Source organism: Prinia subflava, chromosome 4 (assembly GCF_021018805.1).
Source record: "Prinia subflava isolate CZ2003 ecotype Zambia chromosome 4, Cam_Psub_1.2, whole genome shotgun sequence".
Lineage (NCBI taxonomy): Eukaryota > Metazoa > Chordata > Aves > Passeriformes > Cisticolidae > Prinia > Prinia subflava.
In genome coordinates this window covers 51,304,579-51,331,509 of record NC_086250.1, presented here as the reverse complement: position 1 = coordinate 51,331,509, position 26,931 = coordinate 51,304,579, and the positions used below count along the sequence as shown (strand labels likewise).

Here is a 26,931-nt window from a genome sequence, read left to right as displayed (position 1 = left end):
CCAGCTCAGTGTAATCCCTTTGAAAGTCCAGATCCCTTAGAGACCTGAGCAAAGATTTTAGGGTCTACAGAGATGGAAATTTCTATGCTATCAGGGTCACCTGAGACTCTCTAAAATGGGTTGGTGGGAACTCCAATAATTCTTCAGGTCATTCAGAGGAAATAGCTTTCTCTTCAGCCAGTTAGTGGGAACTAAATGAGAGCTGCTGAAGGCATTTCAGTTCTTGTTTTCTGACTGCACAGAATGGCCAGTCCTCCATTTCTGCACAGCCATGCTTTAGCTCGGATGGCATTTACAGAGGGGTGCCATCTTCTGAGACTTCAGGAATGTCAGTCTTTAAGAGAAAGAAAGTAGAAGTACAAAGCACAAGATTTAGTCTCTCTCATCCGGTTTTAGAAAACATGAAAAGTGCTGGGGTTTTACACAGTGTTCTTGGCTCTGTCCTTGGGGGCAAAATGCCATTTTCCTGGTGCAAACTGCTTCGGCACCTAATGAAACTCCACTTGCCAGGATGCAGAAATAAGCTGATGACAAAACTACTAAAACTAATGAAGTATCAAAGGAACTCAAGGACTTTTTTTTGCTTTCCTCAAGGATCAAGTCTGGTTTTTGGTGCATGATGGATTCTCCTGGGCATATCTATGGCTCTTTCAGGCCCAAAGACCTCTCAAGCCTCATTAATAACAGCTCTGTGAGCCAGAGTCTCCCCTGATCCTCCCCAGAAACACATACTCTGTTGAGATTCCTTCGGCAGAGAAGCAAGAACAAATCTGCACATGAGCTCATACAAAATGATGGAGGAGTACATGAAAATGCTGATGACTGATCACGCCCTGCTGTTTTTCCACCCAGTTCCATGCAAAGCATTTGAAATATTTAATTCTGAAGCTCTCTGTTTCACTCACAAGACCTGTGGAAATGGTAAACATCAGCAATGATCCACAAAAACACTAGCATCTGGGTTCTAGATAAAAAGGGTCAATACAGATGTCTGGGTAAAATGGAGGGAAGTATTTGCGTCATGGGACTATTTATCAATCACATAAATATCTACTCTGTGACTTACTCCCTCTTTTCCAGCTTCATTAGGACTGAGCTATGTTTGTGCCTCTCAAGTATTGAGCAAAATAGATTAGAGGTTAACTAACCACACCTGCTTCTGTTGGCCCAAAAGCAGGATAGAGGCCATGGCACTGGCCTGAAAACACGTGAGCTGCTGTGAAGCCTGAGGTAGAAACCAGCTGTGAGGCTGATGCATGGCACATGAGCTCACGTGAGTCTGGTAATGCTCCCCAAAAGATACTAGAGATTTTAGTCAAGAAAGCAGGATTACTGGTACGAGTGAGAACAAGTAACCTACACTTCTGTTTGTACAGCGGATCACTGTAACTATTCCAGATTATTTTTTCTCAGACATAGGAAAACAGATATATAGCAGTAAGATTGGTTCTTCAATTTTAAGCTCCATTCTAATTGTACTTATGGTTTGGTGTGAATGTGCTGAGCTGTTCAGTTAGGAACGCATCAGTCAAAAACCCGTGAGACTGAGTAAAAAGAGAAACTGAGTCCATGCAGAAGCAGCAGAGATATGTAACACATAACAAATAGTACAAGAACCTAGAAACTGCAACATCTTTTTATATGAGTTACCTTGCAGAAGGGCATATTTATTTTTATTTCACCATGCCAGCAGTTCAGCATGTCTTTGGGTGGCCTTGCACTGTGAGCAGTGATGAACAAGTGCCACCATACAAACTGCTTTCCCCAGGATTTGCATTCAGGCCTAACTTTGAGTGACAGATGCTGACCTCACCATATACCTTCTTGTTTCAAAGATCTGACAGTTAAAATAGCTTAAATACCTGGGAATGATATAAGTGTAAACTATTACCTCATGGAAATGGCAGCCACACTTCCCTTGCAGGAATTCTTTGTAACGTCCCATGGTGATGACAAAGGTGTCAACCACTTCATAGCCCAAATTTTTTGCTGTATCCAGAATAACCAGGTTTTCATTCCACAAGTTTTGCACTTCTGCCTGCATTCCAAATAAAATGTTGCAATGTCTTGTCAGAAGGACTGTTTAAAGGTTATTGTGCCATGGAAAAAAGTAGCAAAACTGCCTTTTGAATAAGCATATATGTTATACTACAGACATGAATTACTATAAATTCACTTTTGAAAAAAGCCACTACTCCAAGACCAATGTAAGTTTTTGTGGGTGGGATTTTTTTTGTGTTGTTTGTTTTTGGTTTTTTTTTTTTGGTTTTTTGGGGGGTGTTTTTTTGTTTTTTGTTTTTTTTTTTTTTTTAAATTTTGTTTTGTTTTGTTTTGTTTTTCCCCCAGAAATTATAATTACTTTTCAGTAGATGTGCAGCTTCCTTTATAGGAAGATTTCATGATTGTTTAAAATATAATTCTTGGGTAATGGTTTTAATATGTACTTCACTAATATGAGGTGTAATTCAGAAAAAAATTTCAATTATAAAATTTATCTGTAACAAATGGTGAAATGGCTCCTTTTAAGAAAAATTCAGCTTCGAATCAAATTCATTGAGGCAGTTGTTTAAGAGGGACTATAGGGCTATAGGTATCTTAAATACAGTTATACTGAAGAACAGATTATTATTTCAGAGTATATTTTAGGAAGATCAAGAATAAAAAAACAAAGCCATAAAGTTGGCAAGGCAGTGGATTCAACAAGGCAGACAAAAGGCCTTTGAGAGTAACTGGGGTAATCCTGAAGCCTACAGTATACAAACCACATGGGTAATCTGGCATATGATTCCAATATTGAAAGAGAAAAGAACGTTGGTATGCACTGTAGCTGATTTCTGGAGTTTTGTAAATTTAATTTTTTTAAGAAAAAGTATTAGGAAGCTTTTAATACTCTATCCTTGCCTCACATACCCTGGACTGAAGTTCTTTGTCCTAGGATTGAACTTCATTGAAAACTATGACAGGAGCTATGAAAATGTTTCTTCATATTGGTAACAACAATTTCCTTATTTTATTCTATTTACATCCTCTAGATAAATTAAGAAAGTTGTTTGAATCAATAAGAAAACATTTAATAAAGACAAGGCAGATAGGCAGTACTAACTTAGACACAAAGAATGGGCAAAATCCGACAGGCCAGTGTCTGTAGCAAAGAGAAGGGTGACAGTCAGGAAGTCACACGCTGAATGCAGCAGTGTGTTATGGCTGCAAACTGTCGTGGCACCAGGAGTGTTGTACGTAATCTGTGAAAGGCAATAATTTCCTCTTTTCAACACCTGGGAGTAGCTGGAGCATGACACAAAGCACTGGTAGGCATCATTCACTCCGTTCTGCCTTCCAGTGCTTCTCATCCATGCATTTTATGTGTGTGCAATAGAGAATCACTGTACAAATTGTAAATAAAAATAGTAAATTGAGTTATGCAGTGCATTGAAATGAGCACAGTTGTTACTCTGAGAGTCTTGGACATTATTTAACCCAACTGTAACATCCCATTAACATGCAAATAACAGGCTGGATTCACCGGTACATTCCAGCTGCTCTGTAATGTTCTGGCTTCACAGGTGGGTTAAGATAGGTTTATTGGGTTGTGCAAGCCAGACAAGTGAATAGGATCCAGCAGCAAGCATGGAGGAAGCCTGGGGAGGGCCTATGTGCAAGGTAGTGTGAGGAGCAATCTGCTTATCCCCAGCACGATCTCTCAATTTTGGCAGCAGGATTAATATTGGAGCTTCTTCTGGTTCTTAGGACAGCTGACCAAGCACGGCATCTCCAATGGCTCTCTGATTGCAGCAGGGCCCATGAAATAAGGAAATTGGTTTGAATTCCTATTAGCAAGCAGTATGACCAGATACAAACATTAATCTTCCTTTGATCCACTTAACATGTGCTCAGCAGACGTTGTAACATGTTTTGACCAGACAGCAAAATTAATGATGAAATGACAAGTCTTCCATGAAAATGCACTCAAAATGTACTGTAGCTTACCTGTGACAGAGAATGGATTCCATCCACTGGAAGGTGAAAGCCCATTCCTATGGATTTGACAATTACCAGGATATTTGATAGATTTTCCCTGTTTTGCAATTTAAGAAATAAAACAAGGACACACTTTATACTTAACATACACATCAAGAGACAATACATGTTTTATTTTTTTCAAAGTCACTTAAGTACATGCTTATGAAAAAACCCCTAATGGATAGTTTTTGTATTTAAATTTTTTTTGTTGTTTCTCATAATTTATCATATCAAAAACTGGAATAATACCAAATACATAATCTTACCTGTTCAACACCTTTTGGATAATTTGCAGATGATTGGAATTAAGCCACTGAACACCACCTACAATTAATACAGTCTGGTCTGTGTTCTCCAGGGGACGTGATCTGAAACCCAGAAAAGAAAAACAACACATGTTGCTTTAGACAGATGGCAAACATTTTAACTACATTGCTTTGCATTTCACTGAACTGTATCTGGCACCCTGATCGGAGACCTGATGTAATTTTCAGCTATTTTTTAACCACAAAATATGGTCTGTGCATGTTATGTTTTATTGTTTACTGACTTTAATTGCAAAACGGGTTAAACACATTTTTGAATAGAACAATAATACAAACAAGGGAGATACAGAGTTTGTGCAGTACCTCTGCAGCAGCTGTTCTAGTGCTTTTTCAAAAGTTGGTCTCTGGCTTGCATTCATCCAGAACTGAGGGTAGTAGGAGTAACTGATAAATGTTTTCCCCTCATTGATATTGTGATAACATTTAACATCATGAGTCTTCTGCCATTCCTGAAGAGTCTTATTCACTCTTTCAATTAGATAATACATCATCCCTCTGTTAGTTGAGTCACCTATAAAAAGAATCTTTAGGGGGAAAAGATATGACTTAGAAGTTGTACAATCCAGAAACAAAAAGCTAAGAAAAGAATACAGCTAGTTCGGAGGTTTTAAAATTATTTTTTTAATGTTCCAGAAATATCTTTGTGAACTGCCAGTACCCTGGCATCTTAATACTAAATGTCCTTTAGTAAAATGTGTGATTTGATTAATTAAAAGGTGTATTATGTATTTTAAAGACAAAAAGTACAGGTTATAGGTGGCTATAGCTGCAAAATTACCCCCACATCTTTCATCCTTGGTGATGATTTCTTTTGCTGAAGTTCATAGTTACTTCTAATTGCTAGTACACAATTGTTCTCATGATTGCTCACAGCTTCCTGCTTTTTTCCCCTACAGTTTTTCATGTGGCTTGCTCCTACACAGTGTGTATTGTTCTTCTATAAATGGGATTCTTTAGAATTTACACCAAAGTAACACACACCCCCGACACACCTCCCCACACCCTGCCCCCAGCCACACTCCCCAAGAGGAATGCAGCTGCTATCTTTTTTATAGAGAGATGGTCTTTCTGCAGGTTCAAAGGGGAAAGAAAAAGGGATTATTTGGGTGAAGGATAATCTGAATAGACTTCTGTCATGTGTGATGTGACCACCAGAAAGCATCATGGCCTGAAGGGAGTTAGAATGCCAGCATGTGCCAGGATGACAGAAGTACTTTAAGTATAGCAGTCTCTGCTGGGCTACTCTGAACTTGCAGATGAATAAAGAAGTCAAATTTGGGTTTGATCCTACTCATTCTGCAGATTCCACTGAAAAAACAAACATCTTTGTATGGGGAGACCACAGAACCTAAAGTGCTGTGGGAAGTTTTTTTAATGCTATTGCCCTATTTTGAGTGGATAGGACTAGCATTTCCTTATGAAGCAGGTAATAGAAGACAAGTGCAAAGAGCAGGAGAACCCAGGTTCACTGTGGTTTGCCAATGAAACTGTATGCAGACTCAATTATCCCAATCAGCTCAGCCAGAAATCCAAAATGAGGAGCAAACATGTAAAATTGGGATTAAGAAACTCCACAGAGCCATCACACAGAAACAGCCCTGTTCTCTGCACAGAAATACTCAGCTTCTCCTACCTCCTCTGGCACTCAGTGTAGTTGGTATCCTGTAACTTGGGATTTTGTTGTTTCATTTTTTTAATTTGATTTGGAGTTTGATGTTTTATGACTTCCACCTTGAATATTTGATTATGCAAATAAAATTCAGACTGCACAAGATGATACATTTAAGGCTATATTTTGAAAGGGTTTTTTTAGAGATTTTATGTGGTAGAGGAATTTTGGACTACACTCATCTAACACATTTACCTATCTATTTATCTATTCCCTTCAGGAATGTCACAGTTTTGAAAACTGATTCCACTTCCCACTATTAACCTATTGTCATTAAAAATAAGCCACAACACTGTACCAATGATACTTCCCACAGAAGGGAAGGAATTTCAGATAAGCCTACTCTCATCTGATGTTAGGGCCAAGAACAGGCACGACAATGCCTTCAACTTCCCATGCCTTGCCCACTGTGGGCTGCAGAGAAGCCCTTGATAGGTTATGTACGGTAGCAAACAAATTAAAACTAGCACAGAGCTCATAGAGGCTCTTCTAACTCCCGTCCTGGACCCCTCAAAGCCACTTAATGGAGGAAATTCTTAAACAGCTGCTGCTCATGCTTGTATTGCACAAGCATTTCTCTCACACACAAGGGGGTTTCCAGCTTGTCACATCATGTCAGAAGACACCTCTTTAAATCAAGCATAACATGACTCACAGAAGTCAAGGATCCTTGGATCCATGGAAGGACTGGTTGGATATTCTCTCTTTTCCTCTCTGACAGACACACACATGCATAAAATTATTCACAATTAGGAAGACAATCCATGCTTAGAATATGTCCTAATTCCAAAGTAGGTTAACTTGAGGTTTTAAGCAAAAATTCTTTTAGGTTTCAAAATCTCTTGATTCTCCAGCCTGTCTATATCCATGTCTCTTTAATATCCATTTCATAAGCCCATCATTTATGTAGTGTCTTGATGCATATCTATTTAAAAAGCAGTTCTCAGACATTCACAGGCAAGGACATCATTAGCTTGTAATGTGGGTGAGAACATTTCTGTAAAAACCCAACTCATCATTAGCAGAATAACAAACAGGCCCTACCAAGTTACACACATACAGCAGTTGATGGAACATACAAGACTCTTCTACTTCTAGTATCATATGACACCATTTTGTTTTCACAGCACATGGAAATTGCAAAGAAGCATATTCATCTATTAATTACATGAAATTGGAACATGGGAAATTTTATCTCATTCTAGTGTGACTAGAATTCTCATAGTTGGTTTCTCCTAAGTATATTTGATCTAATCTCATCTACTACTGATTTCAAATAGAAGGATAACAGCATCCATGGGAAAAAAAAGAAGAAAAGAACCATGGCCAATGTCAATGAACATGATGAACAGATGTCTTTTGTGCCAACACTATGCATTCACTAGCAGTTCAGGTGTGAAGTCATGCCAAAAGTCTCAAATACTGAAGAGCATCTCCTAAATCTCAAACACTGCAGAGCATCAAAGATTAAGATCTCTTTCCCATTTTTTGCTATGTAAAAATTAGATCAAAACACATGCACACATCCCAGTCTACACTATTACATGATTTAACATTTTAGGGCTTTGCAATTTTTTTATACCTACACAGGTACACACTCATAAACAGTGGACCCATGAACGAATTTTCAAGTCTGCCCTGCGGTACCTTTCTGGCCAAGTCTGGAGATGTGCAGTCATTTAGAAAACTCCTACCAGAAGAAACAAGTTAGTTATAATCATGTCTTAAGGTGGCAGCTTCAGTCTGGAAATGTCCTGATGCTGGGCACCATATGAATATATAAGGTGGGCATTAGCATATTACTATTGTTGTCCTGATGTTCTGAGAATGCAAAAGAGTCAACAGGAGTCAGAGCAGATTCCTTTAGAGCAATTAGCATAACTAGATGAAACAGACAACTGTTAAGGCCCTGACATACTTCAAATACCATCACAAGACTGATGAGTGTGCACTCAGCCTATTTCCAAATCAGGAATGAGAAAAATAGCAACATCACACTGGGTAAGAATATAGGTTGTACTACTAGGGAAATTAACCTAGACTTTTAGAAACAGGTCTGCTAAGAGAATACTCAAGGGTTGCTGCAAGTGCGAAAGAAAGAAATGAGCCAAAATGGACTTGTGGTTATACAGAAAGACAAATCAAAAGGGGAGGTCATCCTTAAAGACATCAGTCAATTATAGTAACCAGATTATCTTACAGTAATGAAGTCTTTGATTGTTCAAGTAGGTATGAGCCACATCAGGACTGTATCACTGGCATCAGGCAAATTTGTTTATCTCTGTCTCTGTCTTCCATAGTGAAATCCCAGTTTTTTGAAAGGTATGAAAACTAGGACTGCAGTATGTGAAACCTATGGTCCCTGCCCGCTGGCTCTAAGAGGGATAGACTCTAAAGTGTGCAGTCATCATGGGACAATATCAGCAATCATCCTTTGGAGACTGTGTGCTGGGATTTTGAAGGGAATGCTCTCTCATAAGTCTAAAGAAGATCTCAGATAGAAATATAGGTGTGCATTTCTTGTAGTTTGATGCACCTCAGGTGGTGGATGCTTAGCACATCATCTGCACATCTGCACACACAATGCATCCCTTCACTGAGATTTTGTCTGCGTCCAACAATCTGCTTCTAACCATTGGTTCAAGCCTGATGTGACGTGTAAATCCTGGAAAAAAACCCTGAATTCTTCTTTTTCTTCTCAAAAGAAAAAGATATTGAAGTGGGTGAAGAGGAAATCTGTAGGTAATCCTAACCTATTTTCAAACTGCCTGTGTGCAGAGCTGGCCAAATACATTTTGTTGTGGTATGTAGGCCATCAGAAAGCATCTTTCCAAGTCCACCTTTTGCAAGTCAGCTTCATTTTTAGCAAATGCTTGGAAAACTCAAAGGCTAAAATAAGTGTTGTTTAGCCCAAGGAAGAAAACCTGTGTCTTTCAAATTACACAAGCGTTCTGACAAATTAAAATAATCCCTCAATATAACTGAATGTATGGCAAATAAAACCAAATTTATTTCTATACAGTTAGATGAACTCATTGTGGTTGCATGTGCCATGTAGTATTTAATATGTTTTGAACAAAAGCCTCTAGAGATGATTCTGTATTTATCTCTATGATAATAAGGAGGACCATGATGGCTTGGGTGTGTAGAGTAAGCCATATCTCATTTTCTTTACAAGTCTGGCACAAGACTTAGTCATGTACTATTCAAGTTGATGGAGCAATTGTCTGCAGGATGACTAAATGATCAGACAAATATAACATTATAATTTTACCAGACAAAGAACAATATTTCCACACAGACACATGTTTTCACTGTCTTCTGTTGCAAATATTTTGTGTGAAAAATTCCATTATAGCTTAAAGGCTTTGAAGGATTGTGTAAGCATAGTGGAATTCACATCTTAACCAGACCTATCATTAAAAATTAACCACACTTGGGAAATTTAAACACCTGTAAGTTCAAAACACTACTTAACGCTGAAATATTATTAAGAAATCATAAGTTAAAATTCCTGTTTTAACAGCTGAATTTTAAGTACTTCAGCAAATATTGCCTTTTCATATTTCCTGTTCTTAATTACACATGACTTAATGGTATTTTGTTATAAGGCTAAACTCTGGTTAGTATTTCTCAATGATAAGCAAAATATATATCCCTCCTGCTATTGAGGCCAACTTTCTATATACTGCTAACTGGATAAATAATATTCTGTTAGAACCCATTTTCCTATATCCATTTTTAAAAGTACAAAATCAATCTTGTACAAAAATCAAAGCATTATCTTAATACATTTGTCTGTGTCTTACAGTAAAAAGTCATTAATCACAGCCACAGAGAATTTTGTTGAGCCAACATAATAGAGATATAAAATTTAACTATGATGTATAATATTTTATTATGATGAAAAGTTTATTTGATTCAGTTAGGACATATATATGAAGTTCCCTAAGAATGAGACAGCATCTCATTACCCTGAAGTCTAAGAGAAAAAAATCACTGCTGATATTAAAAGTAGACTGAAAGAAAATCTACTCAGCCAGAACAACCTTAATTTCAGCACTTCAAATTTTTCCTGTTTACTATGTATGAAACACAAACATATGACTGACTATTCTTGCTAACACATCATAAAGCAAAATAAGGCCTCACAAAACTGTTTCTGTGCGTGTGAGTATTTTCTCATGTCCACACCAGCTTGAGTGTTATTGTTTCACTGCAGGTGGTCTTACGTTTTTATTAAACCAAGTGTCCTGGTTTGGGGTGGGATAGAATTAATTTTCTTCCTAGTAGCTGGTACAGTGCTGTGGTTTGGATTCAGGGTAAGAATAATGTTGGTAACACACCGATGGTTTTGTTGTTGCTGAGCAGCTCTTACACTAAGTCAGGGACTTTTCAGCTTCTCATTCTTCCCTGCCAGAGAGGATGATGGCACAAAAAGCTGGGAGAGGACACAGCCAGGACAGCTGACCCCAACTGGCCAGAGGGATATTCCAAACCATATGGCATCATGCTGAACAATAAAACTGGTTGTTTAAGGGGGGCAGCAGCTGCTGCTCTGGGATGGACATCAATCAGTGGGTGTTGGAAACTGCATTGTGCATTACTTTGTGTATTTATTATTATTACCATTATCATTATTATTATTATTACTACTACTACTACTACTACTATTTTCCCTTCCTCTTCCATTCTACTAAATTGTCTTTTCTGAACCCACAAGTTTTACCTATGTTCTGATTGTCTCCCTCCCTGTGGGGAAAAGAGAGAAAGGCTGTGTGGTATTCAGCTGCCTGCCAGGTTAAACCAAAACACACAGAAACACCTTAGTTCAAACAGTTTTATATGCACACAAACTAAAATAGCAGTTAATGATGATGTGAAATCAATTGGAACTCACAGCCAGGGAAATGGATTTCAGTTACAGAGAAAGATTATAAAGCTCAGATGAGCTTTGGAAAACAAATCAATTCTAATATAAGAAATAAAAGCAGCCTGGAGTTAGAAAGCAAATTAGAAAGCATTTTTGAAGGCTTAATTATGATGCAGATAGGAAAGAAGTGCTCTGTTTGGGTGACCATAAATATATTTCAGAAAACTTGACAAATGAATACAAGAAATTAGTGACCAAGAGATATCTGCTGCCTTTTACCATTGTTCTATGAAACACGAGAAAAATAGAAGGGTTGCACTTAAAGACACAGTTGATCTTCCATGTGCTGCATTACAGTCAAAAATAGCATTCACTTTACATCTTAATTCATCACTTGCTGAAGTGAACACAGGTCAGGAATGCAGCACAGGACTGGGTAATCATTGCATGTTTCCCTTCACATTCATTAAAAGCAGAAATATAAGTAGGCTTTTTTTCATCTTTTTTTCTCCTGTATAAAACTAGTAGAGAAGCCCATGAAAACAGCCTCCAGCTCACAAAGTTGAAATCTGACAATGGTGCAGAGAATAAAACCTCCTATTTAAATTAAAAGATGTAATCACAGATTTATGCTGTTTATGTCTTATCATGATCATAGAATCATGGAGTGGTTTGGGTTGGAAGGGACTTTAAAGATCATCTAGTTCCAACCCGCTGACATGTGCAGGGAACCTTCCAGTAGTGCAGGTTGCCCTGCACACAGAGCCCCATCCAGCCTGGATCTAAGGATGGCAAGTTCACAGCTTCTCTGGGCAACCTCTGAGCCTCACAGTCCTTAAAGAATTTCTTCCTGATATCTAAACCTACCCTCTTTCAGCTCAAGGCCATTCCCCCTTGTGCTATCACTACTTGCCCTTGTAAAAAATGTCCCTCTCCATCTCCCTACTAGATCACCTTCAGATACTGGAAGGCCTCTGTAAAGTCTCCCCAGAGCATTCTCTACTCCAGACTAACCAGCCCCAACTCTCAGAGCCTGTCTTCGTAGGAGAGGTGCCCCAGCCCAGTGAGATCCACTCACGGGCCCTCCTCTGGACTCATTCCACCAGTCAGCATTTTTCTTTTGCTGAGGACCTCAGAGCTGGACAGTACTCCAGGCAGGGTCTCAGAAGAGCAGAGAGAGAAAATCACTTCCTTCAGCCTGCAGCCCACACTGCTTATGGTGCAGCCCAGCGTTGGCTTTCTGTGCTGTGAGTCTACACTGCTGGGTCACGTTGAGATTTTTGTCCACAAACACCCTCAAGTCCTTCTCACCAGGGCTGCTTTCAGTCCACTCTCTGCCCAGCCTGTATTTGTCATTGGAATTGCCCTGACACAGGTGCAGGACCTTGCATTTGGCCTTGTTGAACTTCGTGAAGTTCACAGAGCCTGTCAAGCTTGTCAAGGTCCCTCTGGATGGCATTCCTTCTCTTCAGCAAGTCACCTGCACCACACAGCTTGGTGTTGCCAGCAAACTTGCTGAGGGTGCACTCAATTCCTCTGTCCATGCCAACAGAAAAATGTCCTATGTAAGGGATTTTGAACTCCAGAGACCAAAGTTAAACAAGCTGAATAAAGAGGCACACAGGTTAGTTGAGCCCATTTTCAGTGGAATGAATGAGCTCTGTTGTTCTTAGCTAACTTCAGCAAACAACAATCAAACAGCATTCCAGATCACCTCAGTGTCCTCACTTGGACTGACGACTTTTGCCCTTTCATTTGGCTTTTTTTTACATCTGCTTTTGTTTCCAGCATTGAAACCTTCTGCTTATTTTATTATGGAAAATATGATGTCTTCAGTTTGAGATATCAGTGATCTCTGTAGTACTTAGAGGCAAGGTATATAATAAATCAAAACTAAAATCACAATTAAGAATATATAAATATTTACAGATGTTTATGAAAATCTCTTTTAAAATAAGCATGTATTTGCTCACAAGAATTATCCTTCTACTACTCAACAGCTCCTTCATAAAAGGTCCAGGTTGCTTAAACCTTTATAACACAGACAAAAGTCTTTTTCAGTGAGCAGATGAAAAAAAAATCTTTTTCTACTACATCGCTTGGCCAGTAAAGTAATTCCAAAGCCTGACTTATCAAAAGCAGAATCAGGATCTTATCAGCCAAGAAGGGAACTATTTTTATTCATCTGACTTTGTAGGAAGAAAGCCTCTCTTAGTTCTTAAATTGTATTGGCACAAAGGAGTTGATCCAGGCTCTACATTTATTTGTTTGGTAAAAGAAGCAAAAGTGCTATTGCAAAATTACAGACAAAACTAAAATCACTACAAAGTTATGACAAAAATAACATCTGAGAGAAAGAGATAGGAGAAATATACCAAAAGGGGAACATGCTTTAGGGTGATGACTATAAAATTCAATATATATCTGTGCAAAGGTAACAGAGGTAATTCAGCAGATTTCTAAAGCAGCAAAGGTTATCAGACAGTGTCAGGAGACTTCTGTAAAAGATGCAGAATGGGAAACAAGTGCTATTAGTTACAGAGATTTTCTCAAGGTGTTAATATGGCTCACTTAGGATCATGTGACACTAGAATAGATCAGTGACCTCAGAGAGTGAATATCATAGAATTTGAATTAAGAAATTAAGCTTCACAGACACTCATTTCATTTACTTGGTTTTCACAGACCCTTTACAAATGCTGTCCTGTTTTTGACACCCATTAATATGAGTGGTCAGATTTGGGATGTGGAAATGTCAGCAAATCCTCTCAGCAACACCCTGGCAATCCACTTCCATAGTGGCATATTGTTCCTCTTCTGTCCTTCAATTGCCTGACCAAAGGGTGGTTGCTTGTCAAAGCAGCCTGATGTTCATGGAAATTAAAGATCAAAGCAAAGCAATCAAATTCTTGAATATTATTTTTTCTGTGGTTAATCCAGAAAAGCTTGTTTTGTACATGAGGAGCAAATCAAGCTTCTCCTCTGTCATAAAAAGCAATATTTTTTAGAAAAATATTCTAGGAGTAACCTGCAGCTCTATAGTAACAGAGAAAACCACAGGCAGAAATAAAGAAAACGGCAATAAAGTACTTTGTGCAGGGCAAGAAATTTATCGGAAATAAAGGAGAAAATGTTAATTGAAATACTTATTTTTGTATTTGTCTATATGGAAATGTTCTTGGATTTTATCAAAATGCCACTTTTAGCAACTATTTTCTTACCTAGGTAAAACACTTTAAAGAGCTTTATAACAATTAATTACTTACTTTCTGGATACTTGTATCCTCAGTAAGGTACCTGAGCCTCAGATCAGAGCTCTCTCTCAACAGTATAACAGTCATAGCATGCTTATTAAGGAGACCTTGTATTTCCAAGCAATCACTTTAGAAGCTTCACTAAAAGAAAAGAATGTGCAAGAAGACTTGGTAAGATTAGTGTGCACAAGCAATGCCATGCATTAGGTATGCAGCAGAAGAAAACCAACTTGCATGTGAGACAAAACTGTGACAACAATGCAAATACGTCCTCCATTTGCTGTCCTTGTGTACTCACTGCAGGTCTGACTGGTAATCACATACACCACAGGTCCTGAAACTCCAGTGGTGTGAGCTAAGATCCTCTGTGAAATAGCAGCAGACAACTCTGTCTGCATATGAGGCTAAATTATGGACAAAGGTTGGTTTTCATCCCCGTGAACTTTTCACCCAAATATTTCTCCAGTTAAAAATGGATATTTGTCACATATTGATCTTAAAAATATTTTGAAAGCTTCAGGACACTAAATGCCCAGGTAAATAAGAATGAATTAAAATGTAAAGCCTGGTACATACCCTTCTGCCCTCCACGCAGCGCTGCAGCTCGGGCTTGGCCAGCACAGAGTATTGGCAGCCGTGGGGCTGCCACGTAATTTCTCTCCAGTCACAGGTCCTGTTGTCAGAGCAGCTGAGGCAAGGGACAATCCATTGCCCTGGAAAACAGCAGTGAGTGTCAGCACCTCCTATGTATTCTTCTGAGTAGTTTTATTACACAGGAAGCAAGATATTTTTGAGTATTTTACTCAAGTATGAGTAAAAAAACGTCAAAAGGGAGCTTCCCCCTAAATTAAATGCCCTCCAACCCTTTGAAGAGACTATTTCCTTTCACTGTGCTATGCCTTTTTCAATTAACTAGGGTGAGAGATTTTTTCCTTTCTCTGAAAGAGCTGTGAATGCTCAAATTTGACAGCTGTTTGTGGGTTAATTTCTCAGTCCATGTTGCCTTTCTTGTAGCAGCTTGTCCTTTCTCAAGAGAAGGGATATGAAATAGAAAATGGGTGAGGAGGTTGAATGCATAAAGAAAATACTCACATTCAGACATGTCTGAAGATTAATTCTCATCTACAACGAAACATCTAAAGGTTGGGTGTATGTTTGAGAGCAATTGATATAAAAATCAAGTAAGATTAAGATTTTACTTCCAAAACACTAATTTTCTTTTAATTTGTGGGAATTCAGAGGACTGTCCCAGACCACACAAATACATTTCAGGAGATGACAGTAAGGTGAAATGAATAAAATATGTGATTTATTAGAACCTGATCTTATTTACAAAAACGATTTTGAAGATTAGGAGCACAAAGTGGCAATTACTAAAAATCAGTGGGTTTTAGTAATCCCTTACCTAAGGTTAAATGGTTTTGTTATTTTGGTTTTCTAAAACTATTCCTTTCCACAATCCTTCTGGGAGCTTGAGGGATTTAACTTCTGAAGGAAGAAAACTTTTGAGTTGCCTTTGTATTCGAATGAACAAAAGAAACACTTTTTCTAGCTCTTATAAGTAAACAGTGCTGACAGTATCTCCCAGTGCCCATGTAACTGCCAGCAAAACCTACTTTATACTTTTTAAAGGCTTTACAAAGAAGAGTGCAGAGGCCTAAGGTCCTTATGTCAATGCTATTGGGCCTTTCTACCACAGATGGGTTTCTCACCACAGCCCAGAAAACAGCCCCAGGTCAAACGTTTGGAGATCAGACCTGGCTTTTGAGTCTGTCCCCACCACCACTACCAGGCAGCAGCTCAGCAGCCAGCTGTGTCTGATGGATTGCTGCTGCACAGGAAGCCACAGCAGAAAAACCCAAGGGTAACTATTGACATTCCACCAGGCAGGGACTGAGAGGGAGGCTGAGCAAAGAATCCCTGAAGGATCCCAGTGGCCTTGGGAGAGTCAGCTGCTACCCCATGAGCAGGGGAATTTCCAGGGAGGCAGCCTGTGCTTGCACTTAGGCAAAAGTCCAAGTAACTATGTTTTGGTAAATAGCAGAGTGAGTCATCTTAGCAGATAAAGAAGTCCTTCTAAATAAAATCATCAAGATTTTTTTGTATGGGAGCCCACACGGGTACATCTAAGGGACGAATACATCCCACAGTGCCACAACCATACAATACCAGTTTCTGTGTACCCTGCAGAGGTGCCCCTATTTCTGCCCTGTGCAGAACATACTCACACCACCCTCAGATGCACTTGTAGATGATTTGGAGAACATTACAGCAGACTAAACCTAAACAAAACCCTGGACACTGGCTTTGAGCACACTGTGGTTCAGTGATCATAACCCAGCTTCCCCTGTTCCCATGGGCATGGGTGCCTCGTGGAGGCTGTGCTGGGCAAGCAGCCCAGTTCACAGCATGGACAGAGGAAGGAGGGAAGGAGGGACACTCGGGACCATGGTGGGAGGATGTAAGCAGGAAGATGAAGATAGCCCATGCTCCTTGCTCAGAGGAGTTTCAAACTTGCATTTTCTACATCCTAATTGTGCAGCTGCTAGGGTTAAGGAACACTTTAAAGTTGTAAACTCATTAGGACAGGAAACCAGCATGCTTGTAACCTGGTACTTTTTGTGTGAAAAGAGAGATCTGAACTTTGGTCTTTAAGAGAGATCCTATGCAGAATTATTATTAAAGGTTTAACTCGCAACTTTATCTGAAATTACAAAGTGGATACTGGTTCTTGAGCAGGAAGCTCTCTTCCAAATGAATGCCCTCCTCAGCTGGGACACCAGAGGCAGAATTTAAACAATTTCTCTTACTGTAGCCTCCCAGTGCTGGCTGTTGTGAGTCCCTTACTCATGCTGACCCTCCCTTGGCCTTGAGGTCCCTTGTTCCAGGCTGTGGTCTCCTGGCCAGCAATGGAACCAGGAATACTTTGACCATCTGAGATTTCTCTTGCCACTTGTGGATCTTGCTGTTGGCTCCCACTTTGCAGTCCATGACTAAATGATCATTCCCAGCTTCAAAGCAGTCTCATGAGGAGAGTGAAAATGCTAGGTCTCCAATAACCCAGCAATAGGTGCCATGCAAACACCTTTTACTGCTTTGTACCTTTTGGGTAATAGAGCAGGGACAGAATGGTTGGTTGGTTTGGAGTCTGGACTCAGACCCTGCCACTGCTGTAGAGGTCTTAATAAACAATCTGACAGATGTTTCAGGCATATTTTAAAATTATATGAAAACTCAGTATTTTTTTCCTGATGTTATAATTTTTCTTTCAACCCAAATATATAAAAGTTCTGGCAATGTCTAAAACATATGAGATCCCTCATTTTATGGAATTTTCTTTTAAACATCCCATACTTTTATGAGCTGATTTGGTTTAAGGTAATAAAGTAGAAAAGTAGAACTATATAAAATGACTATTGAGGAGCCAAAATCAGAGTTTAAACTTTGGCAACTGAAAGTGATAAGTAACTTTTGAAAAGCTTCTTTTAAACAGTTTGGTTTACGTACAAGAGCTCCCTAGGTATATTAATGAAAAACAGAGATCAATTTTTGGCATACACTAAAGGTTACTGACAAATGTAAAAAGATTTGAGAACACAGATATATGGAGACAAATTTGTATTTTTAGGAAGCACTAGCACTTAATGTTAGCGGAATAATTCCTAGGTTTATATTTACATATATTTTTTAAATGATGCATGTAAATTTATGCATTTTAAATCCAACTATTATAGACTGTTCCTGTTGCAATTTCTCAACAGTTGGTCAATGCATTCTTAACCTTCAAAAATAGGATTGTGTTAAAAGATAAAATGAATCTCAGGAAAAAGAAGACAACAGTAAAAAATTGCAAACAATATTAGTTTGGAAATTAGGCTTATATTCTATAAAAATTTAAGTTGCTCTTTCCTCACTTATATAAGTTAGCAGCAGATAATGCAACTTTCAGCACCATTTCAATCAGGCAGCATTTTGTGGTGCTTCAGGCAAAAGCATCAACGTTGGGTCTGCCAGGCAAGGGCAAGTTTACCAACAATTAAGTGAATGAGAGCAAGAGGGACACCCTGTTAGTTTCTTCACAAATTAAAAATTGGCATAATCAAACTTTCATGAAAACCTGTAAGTAGGAGGTTTCCACAGGAAGAGTGAAAGCTGGATTTTTGGCTCATTAGAGTAGTTATCAGTTGCCTACATAAATCTTCTGCTTAAGATACGAGATTAAACATTGCCAGTACTCCCTAAAACTGTTCTCACAAAATGGCATAAAAAGAAATATACTTTCAAAATAATTAGTTAGGATTGTTTACTTTCCATTTAAAAAAATTAGCCTAAAATTGAAAGTTATAACCAATTATGGTTGTACACTTAATTTGATAGTTTTGTTTTCTCTTTCAGTCTCTTCTAGTTTTATTTATCCTTTTATATTGTTTAAGCCACAATTAAACATATTTTGCTTTCAAATTTAAAATCAAGGTTTTTCTATAGTGCCAAACAATCATCCATATAAAGAGAAAATAGTATTCTAGTTTGAAAATTCAAAATCTAAATATTTAACCTACACTGACATCAATTTGTTGATTTATGACTAGTTTACTTTTGTATTTGGTGTTTATTTGGTACACTAAGATCTTTAAAAATCTTTTACTCTGTGAATAGGCTATTGAAATATTTTTCTTTTTGTTCTAGCTGCATTTATGAAAAAATAAAGTAAAAAAAACTTTTTAAAAGGACATAATTTGCTACAGAATAAATAGCCTTAGGCCTATGGACTTATGTCCAAACTGAGATTTACTCCTTGTAACCAAAGGACACATTAGTTTTGTTGGACTCCAATTTATGTCTCTGCTGGACCCAAATCTAGGTGGTTGTTGAATGTAGAGAGAGATCACACAGAATTATTTTAAACTGGATACAGTTGTAGGAAGAATAGAAAGTGAGATATAATTAAAACATATGTGTCACAGTAACAGAAAATTAGAGGTGAATCTGTGATATCTTACACACCAGATTTTGTTATTGCTGCAAACCCCATTGTAGTAACCCAATTCACCTGCAGGAATTAGCACAAGGTGGGTTCTCATGGTCTCTTTCTGTTCTCTCTCTCTCTCTTTCCCTCTGAGAAGCCAAACACATGGTTAATGTTTGCTGACTGTATTATTGGTAACAATATTGAACAAAGAGCTAATTTTGATACGGTAGTCTGGTTCAAACCTGATGTGAATCAAAGAACTTCTGAAAGAAAAAAGATTTTTTGGGTAGAAAAATCATAATTTCATTCCATGATGTAAACACAAAGGAAAGAAACTTCCTCTGTTGTATATTCCAATTTGCATTTATTGGTTATAAGAGGGGCAGAGAGAGAGAAAAAAAAATGTGTAAATTAAGTGTATATTTGGTAACCTGTTGAGCTTCCTCTAAAGCATAGTGCCATGGTGACTAGGAGATGAGGAAGTCACTTCTGCCTTTGGTTGGACCCTGAATTACTGTCTCTGCTCTACATCAAAGGATTAGAAATGAGTCGTGAAATCCTGGTTGCACGGAACTATAAAGCAGCCTTTTAAATTTTACTATTAAAGTCAGAAGAAGGTTATCTATGTATTTCTGCTGCTCCATCTCAGCCTCTGTACATAGCACAAGGACAGTGTATGACACCTACTTACTTCTGCAGAATTTTTGAGTTGTCTTCCGAGGGGAAATGACATTCCTTGGCTTCCCTGAAAATTTAACTTATTTAAGAAATATTACTGCTTTACCAGGGAATTTGCCATGTGCCATTCTTCATTGCCAGGACTGGTAAATCATTTGGCTGCTACAAATTTATAATGATTTTTCACAAAAAGCCATGCTTTCCAGTACCAGTTGGAAGCTGAGACACATGTTAAAACCATACAGCCACTTGTTGCCAGATACTGCAAACCCCTCTTCTAGGCTCATTAGATACCTGTTGGCAATATTCACTTCATAAACACAAATTATTCTTCCCTGTTTAATACACTTGTCCTCTGAGTATACGTCTCCTGAAGTTTGTTTGAACTTGCGTATATTATCCACAATAAAGCTGTAGAAGATACTACATTCAGCCCCACTGAGCTAGATTCAGTATTCAAAAGGAGTATGTTGTATATCAGGAGAAGGAGATTGTCTGCCTAAGGAAGGACTCAGTGGATGTGATTTGGGCTTTCTAGCTTTGAATTTTATGACCTAATTTTGTTGGATGATACACAATTTGTGTGGTTACAATACGCTGCTAGGAACACCAGTGTCTTTTTTGTGCATTCCCTCCATGTAAGACAAATTTACTGTTTGCCTCTGTTTCACCTGAAGTGATGCCTTCAGGCAGTTCCCACATTCCTGTTACTTTTTACTGATTATTCAATGAGTTTGTGCAAATTTACTGCTATGAGGGGCTGCTCCTGTTTATGGCAAGATAAAGAAAACAGTTGTGTCAGTAGACCATAGAGGACTGTTGGTTTATTTTTCATTTCTCTAATAAAGAACAGAACAAAGTTACTCACTGTCTAATACAGCAACTTAAATATGAACAGCAACTGAAAATATGAACAAAACCCCATACTTGAGTAGTTTAAGTATACTTGAATAAATCCTCATGCAACTGTGACTTTCAAACAAGTACCTGCTTGACAAAATCTATTGTAATCTGAATTCTCACTAAACCAAAGTTATGTCTTGGTTGTATTGGTTATTGTATAATGTTAGATTTTTCCACCTTGTGTTTTAAGGTATAAATATATCTAAAATTAAAAACTAGTTTTGTGTTTCTAATATAGCAGTGGAAATATAAAATTCAAATGGATTGAAGTGTTGTGTTCTTTTTCTAAAGTTAATGTTTATTTTTAGTAGAAAATTCCTTCTGTTTAGGATAAAGCATTTCTATTTTAAGTGGTTTTGATAGAATATTAAAATGTATTTTAAAGACTACATGACAATAACACATGCAGTGGTGGATCACTGATTCGAAAATTATTAAACAGAAAATTCTTTCATAAACAAATTAACCTGATTTTAAAAATCAATAACTGTTACAAGTGATTTGTTCAATTTATTGTGTGTAGGTTAGAGCATGTCTGTAACAAAGTGTTAAGATTATTTCTAGGTTTTCTTTGATGAGGTGCATGAGCTAATTTTCAGAAAAAACCAAAAGGGAGATAAAGTACAAACCTTTTGTGTCTCCAGCTTCACAGGTCTTAAACACTGTCTGTGAAATTGCTGAGAGGTATTCATGAGAGAGAGGCTGCAAACCACAGGACTCCTCTGGGCGAATTTTGGAACCACAGTCCTGAATTAAAATAGAATCTGTGAAAATGACAGCACTGTGTCCAGCCACATCACCTTGAAATCCTCTTCAAGAATAAAAAAGTTATTTGGGGTGATTCCACAATTATTTCATCCTTAGCTCTTCAATATATAGTTTAATATGAAATTTAGAATCCTTTTTTCCATTCGGACAAAGGTTTTATAATAAATTGTCTCAACTCACAGTAAATATATAAGATACTATATCTGCTAAAGATATAAGAAAATTTATTAAGGCAAACATACCATTCATATAACATTCTGTGGTCTCTACATATTGTATAATCTCTACCTATTTGCCCTTAGGAATTCTGTATGTGACAAAATGCCCCAAATTAGCTTCAGGAGATACAGGTGCTTAAAGGAAAGAAAAAATCTATTTTCTAAAATGGTACTAAAATTAATTTCACAACTGTTACATAAAATCATTCACTGTTGCCATTAAATTATGCTACATCTAGGATGCTGTGCCTGAATTGCACCAATGAGCAAAAGACAACACTAATGGAGTCAAGGTACTGACAGTAGAATATGTGTCACTGATATAGATAGCAATATGAACACACCTCAAAATTTTGTAAATACTGGTGGTTCTTGACTATGCAACCAAAAGGCAAAGTGAAATAGTTGTCTCACAATTTTTCTGACCTCCTAAAGTGCATGGCGGTGAAAAAAAAATTTAAAAACCCTTCCCAATGACTTTAAAGCTTTATGGTAATATCTGTGCATAAATAAGCAACAAAATAGTGGTTATGTGTGGGCTGTCCTGTTTTCTGCTTAATCTCTCTCACTAGGGAAAGCTGTTATGACAAAATGAATGCACAGTATCTTCCAGTATTAAACTGTTTTGGAGTCTCTGGGTCTGGACACACCATACAGCTATTTGACAGTATAACTTCAACTAACATTAGCATCAAGAAGTTCCTACCTTGCAGTGAAACAATTTCACAGGACTTCACAAGAGAGCCCCAAATTCCTGAATGTGCTGCCATTGCCCTCAACATATTGCCATACAACAACTTAACAGGGATTTTCTTGTTCATTCTGCCCAGGGTATGTTTTTAAGCAAGTAAAAACTTATTTTAAACCTATTTCTTGGGCAATATCATTAACAACGACTTTGTCTGGGTTTTTTTGCTAATTACAACCGACATGCAGGAAACTACGTAACTGATTCCCTTTGCCTTTGTTGTGTTTTCAAAGTAAAGGACACTGCTTGCATTTAATTTGTAATTCACATCTAAACTTATGTCATGAGAGATTGTGAATCCCTGAACAAGACTTCGTTTCATTTTTACCTTTGTAGGAGACCAATCACCATTGACATATTCAATATAATATGCAAAATGAATCTGTGGCAGCTAAAGATTTCCTGCAGCTCCACAAATGCATGGCACACTGAGGGTTTTTCTAAATGCATGTAGATTTTTTATTCTTTTCTTCAGGTGCCGTGGTGACATGACATCCTTCTTGCCTTGCCCAAAGATGAAATATCTTGTGATCTTGAGTATGTTTACAAAAGATCACTCCTTGCAAAGGTGAGAGTCAGACATGTAAACCTAAATGATAGCTGTTTCTCTGTGTCTGTTCTTCCTGCAAACCTTCATTTGTAGAAGGGAGACATAAAAAGGCCCTTGCAATTTCTGGATTAGAATAAATCCTTGCATTATGTACTTCAGTGCACATTTAGGATTTACTTTAAGATCGGTGTGGCTTTTTGCTAGTAAATTTTCTTTTATCTTTATGGAAGGTTTTCTGGACACCAGCAAATAAAAAAGGAACAAGCTTTCTTCTGTACATCTACATAGCTTTTAATCAACATCAGTTGCTACACAGAAAGTGAACATTTCTGGAGTCTACTCTGTGAAATGACAATTTCCTGTCTCTTTCAGATCACACTATAGTGAACCTGATTCTTCATAACGTTTTAGTCTTTAAGAGAGGAAACAGATTTTCAAACCTGTTACTTTACTGAATTTCCTCAATTACTGGCTTTAAAACATTTGGGGCTATTAGTCCATGGTATTTCATTTATTTATAGTCTGGGTGCCTAATTTAATAAAAAATTTGTTTGTTTAGTTCACCTTTCAATAACCACACTATATTTCCTATCAATTATATACTTATGCATATACATACACATACATAGTTTTACTCAAGCATATATAAATAGTGAAAAAAATCATAACCAGTTTTACAATTTCAAAGGTGGAGACAGAGAGAGAGATGAGCAAAGCATTATAAAGCTGACCCACACTCATACAGCTGATGTGATGGGATGAATGTTGCACAATGAAGACCATTGTAGATGCAGTGATGCTTCAGATTAAGGAATCTAACTTAACTATTAATGCATTTTTAATTGCTGTTGTACCTTTTTCACCACCTCCACCTTAATGAAAAATGATTACTCTCAAACTGCAGAAAAAGGAAAGAAGGTAAGAAGCCCTTGACTTTCCTGGGAGAAGTCATACCAATAGGGGAAAAATTTTTCCATCTGTGTTCATTTTAACAGCTGGTGCTCCAGCAGTGACAGAGCACTGTAACAAAAATAAAGTTACTTTTAACATCTACACCTGCTGCTACCTATCAGCTCAAGAAGGCATTTTTAAATAGAAAGGAAGGATTATCAGTATTTTTATGGAATAATCCAACTGTGTTCATTAACAGCTATGGCTAAACCCATAATTTTTGGTGGAAGTAGTCTTACGTTAATGAATTGAATGCTTTGGAAACTCCCACCCAGGATGCCTGTATACAGGCTTTACAGTCAGCTACTCAGTAAAAGTCCTTCTTGCATTTATATAAAACCCCCTAACAATCAGTGGGAGTGGTGGGCTCAACACTGAAAAACATTCAACTTCTCCTTCAGTACTCATTTCAGAAATTGTACTCAGCCCAAATCACTGAAGACTACCCCTACTAGTCTAACAAAGGATCAATGCACCAGAATGTTTTAAACTAAACAACAAGAGAAATATAACTAAGATGACAGGAATTGGTTTTAGTGTTGCATATAACCAATATGTGGTCAAAATCCTGCATCTTTGTAATATCCAGAAGCCATGCATGGCTGAGAACTAGTGGCTGAGATACACCCCACTGAGTGTTCCTGGTAAAGAAGGTGTGAGACTCCTTTCCTGTCAGCTCTGGCCCTGCTGTCTCTTGGCCAGCACTGCCCACCAACCCTGTGGGTCATCCTGCTGTCCCCTCCAGGCACTGCAGCCCTGCTCCTCTCGTGGTGCTGCCAGGGGTGTCATACCCCTTATGACTGCACTTCAGACAGGACAGACTACAGCTTCATGTGAAAGAGCTGATTTAGAACACTTTCTGTTGGTCTTTGTAGGCTCACTGATTGAATTTTATTTGATCTGATTCTATTTTAGCTGACCTGAGTTTCTCATTAAATCCTTTCATGTGTCTTTAGTCCATCTTTTTCTATTTTACATATAAATAAAACTGTATGAAAAGTGATTAAAAATGATGCTATGGAAGGACTTTAAATAATATTAGTCAAAAAGTGAGCTCATGAAATAGTGAAACTGTATATTATTGCTAGGGAATAAATTGTGAGCAGATGGATTAGCTCCACTCGATCAACTTTCTTAATATGGCAGGAATAAATGAAGGAACAGTTGGCATATTGACCTCTATTCAACTATCTCCCTATGTCCAGCTGCATTATTCAGTGATAGATGAACCTCTAAAGACCCAGATGTTCAAGCCAGTTCAGTTCAACACCCATGTTGACTAGATTGAACTGAAACTTGTGTGTGCAAAATACGACTAGAGACTTGTCATAAGGAGAAGCATTCTCCTAAGAAATTTCAGTCTGCTATTGCTATTAGATGGGAAACAATGATTGTTATTAGCCATCAAGCACTAAGACATAGATAAAGACATTGTCTACCTCAAAAGACACACAAAGCCACTAAACAGATAATATAGGATTAAAGGGAAGAACTGATGGAGTAACATGTCCTTGTGTTACAGTTATGTTCTGAAGCAAAGAAACTGTATTTTATATCACCACAGTATTTTTTAAGGAACCTAAGAAATTCTATCTGCAAATATGGGATTATAGTGCCCCAATGACCCCAAATGTCACAAATAAGACTGTCACAAATAACACATTAAAAGACTATGGGATGTTCAGGTCCACACAGATCTGGTAAGGGCCATAAAAACCACTTTACAAAGGAGTCTGGGCACTCCTGGGTGGAAAAATGCAGCATACAGACATCAGTAGGAGATCAGGAATGATACAAAAAGTTGGGCATCAGACAGCAGTTTGATGTGTGGATAAAGTACCAGTCTGAATTGCTTTTCAGTTCTTAATTGTGCTATTTATGTTGTTACTATAATTATTATTACTGTTTCTTAAGAATAGAAACATTCCCTAAATTGCATGATTTTTCTCAATTACTAATTTCTGTATATAAAATTTCTTTGAGAATAATGTCACATCCTTTAACCAGTGACTGAAGATTGTCATAACTACAGAGTACCTTTACTAACTGCTAAAGAAATTCTGAAAATCCCAGTAGATGCCTCTCCATAAAGATTAAAAGCAGTTACTCTTTATATGGACAAATAAATTTCATCCTGACACTACAGCAAATGCAGTGTCTTCCTCTGCATTCAGAATGCCATCCTCACAGAAAGCTATGTGACTTTTGAGAAAATATTACAAGTTTCATGCCACTAGTTTAGTATCTTTTATGCGCGTGGGGAATATAAAAGAATCCTTATAATCTATGAAGAATTTTGATTCAATTCCATTTTATATGCACAACATCAGTTAGATGCTATCTGCCTTCCTGTTCCAAAACAGTTCAAAGTGCTGCATTTGTGAGCCATAGAAGAAAAATATTCATGAGACTTAAAAAGCATGACTCAATCTAGCAAAGTCTTGTGAATTATCATACTGAACAGCTCAGAGATCCAGCAGAATCAGTTGAACAAAGACAACTGAATGTGAAATCCAACTCCAACTCCATTAAGAACAGAATATTATAAACTTAAATTTTTGAAAATATTTCAAAATGTATCTACTTATAATTACAGAGGGGTTTTATTTTCATTATTTGTAGTTAACATCTGCATGGATTTTTCAAGTGCTTTCTTAGCAAAAATGTTTTCCTCATGAAGCTAATGATAGTTTTCCCAAGCAAGAACAGTGATGATTTCCAGCTTGTATGCTTTATAAACAAAGTACACAAAGCAAGAAAGAAGAGGAATTAAAAGAATTTAGTATTTCCTCCTCCCTAAAAAGGAAGATAAAACAGGAACAATGAATAGCAGATAAAGAGAGGCATTTTGCTGTTTATGTTCTGGTGTTTTTTAGTTTAAAAAGTGATATGGTAATGTTGACCTGGAGACTTTAAGCGCTGCATCAGTTTTCAATTCCTTTTTTGTCCTCTTCTCTACATCTATCTTTTTAAGTGCAAGCTCTGAATGTGAACTGACTTGAAT

At 37.6% G+C, this 26,931-nt stretch overlaps 1 protein-coding gene across 3 annotated transcripts in view; it reads right to left on the bottom strand.

Moving 5' to 3' along the window:
- The window catches only part of CPED1 (cadherin like and PC-esterase domain containing 1), a 158,016-nt gene that overhangs the window by 4,859 nt on the left and 126,226 nt on the right, over positions 1-26,931 (bottom strand). For 2 of the 3 annotated variants that reach the window (XM_063396755.1, XM_063396756.1), the window contains exons 17-22: positions 21,322-21,439; positions 14,719-14,855; positions 4,650-4,870; positions 4,287-4,388; positions 3,988-4,075; positions 1,892-2,038 (exon numbers count right to left, since the gene is read on the bottom strand). In XM_063396755.1, coding sequence (XP_063252825.1) covers positions 1,892-2,038; positions 3,988-4,075; positions 4,287-4,388; positions 4,650-4,870; positions 14,719-14,855; positions 21,322-21,439 — 813 coding nt within the window. Of the gene's footprint in view, positions 1-1,891; positions 2,039-3,987; positions 4,076-4,286; positions 4,389-4,649; positions 4,871-14,154; positions 14,284-14,718; positions 14,856-21,321; positions 21,440-26,931 lie in introns of those variants that run through there. The other variant, XM_063396757.1, reaches the window with a different exon arrangement.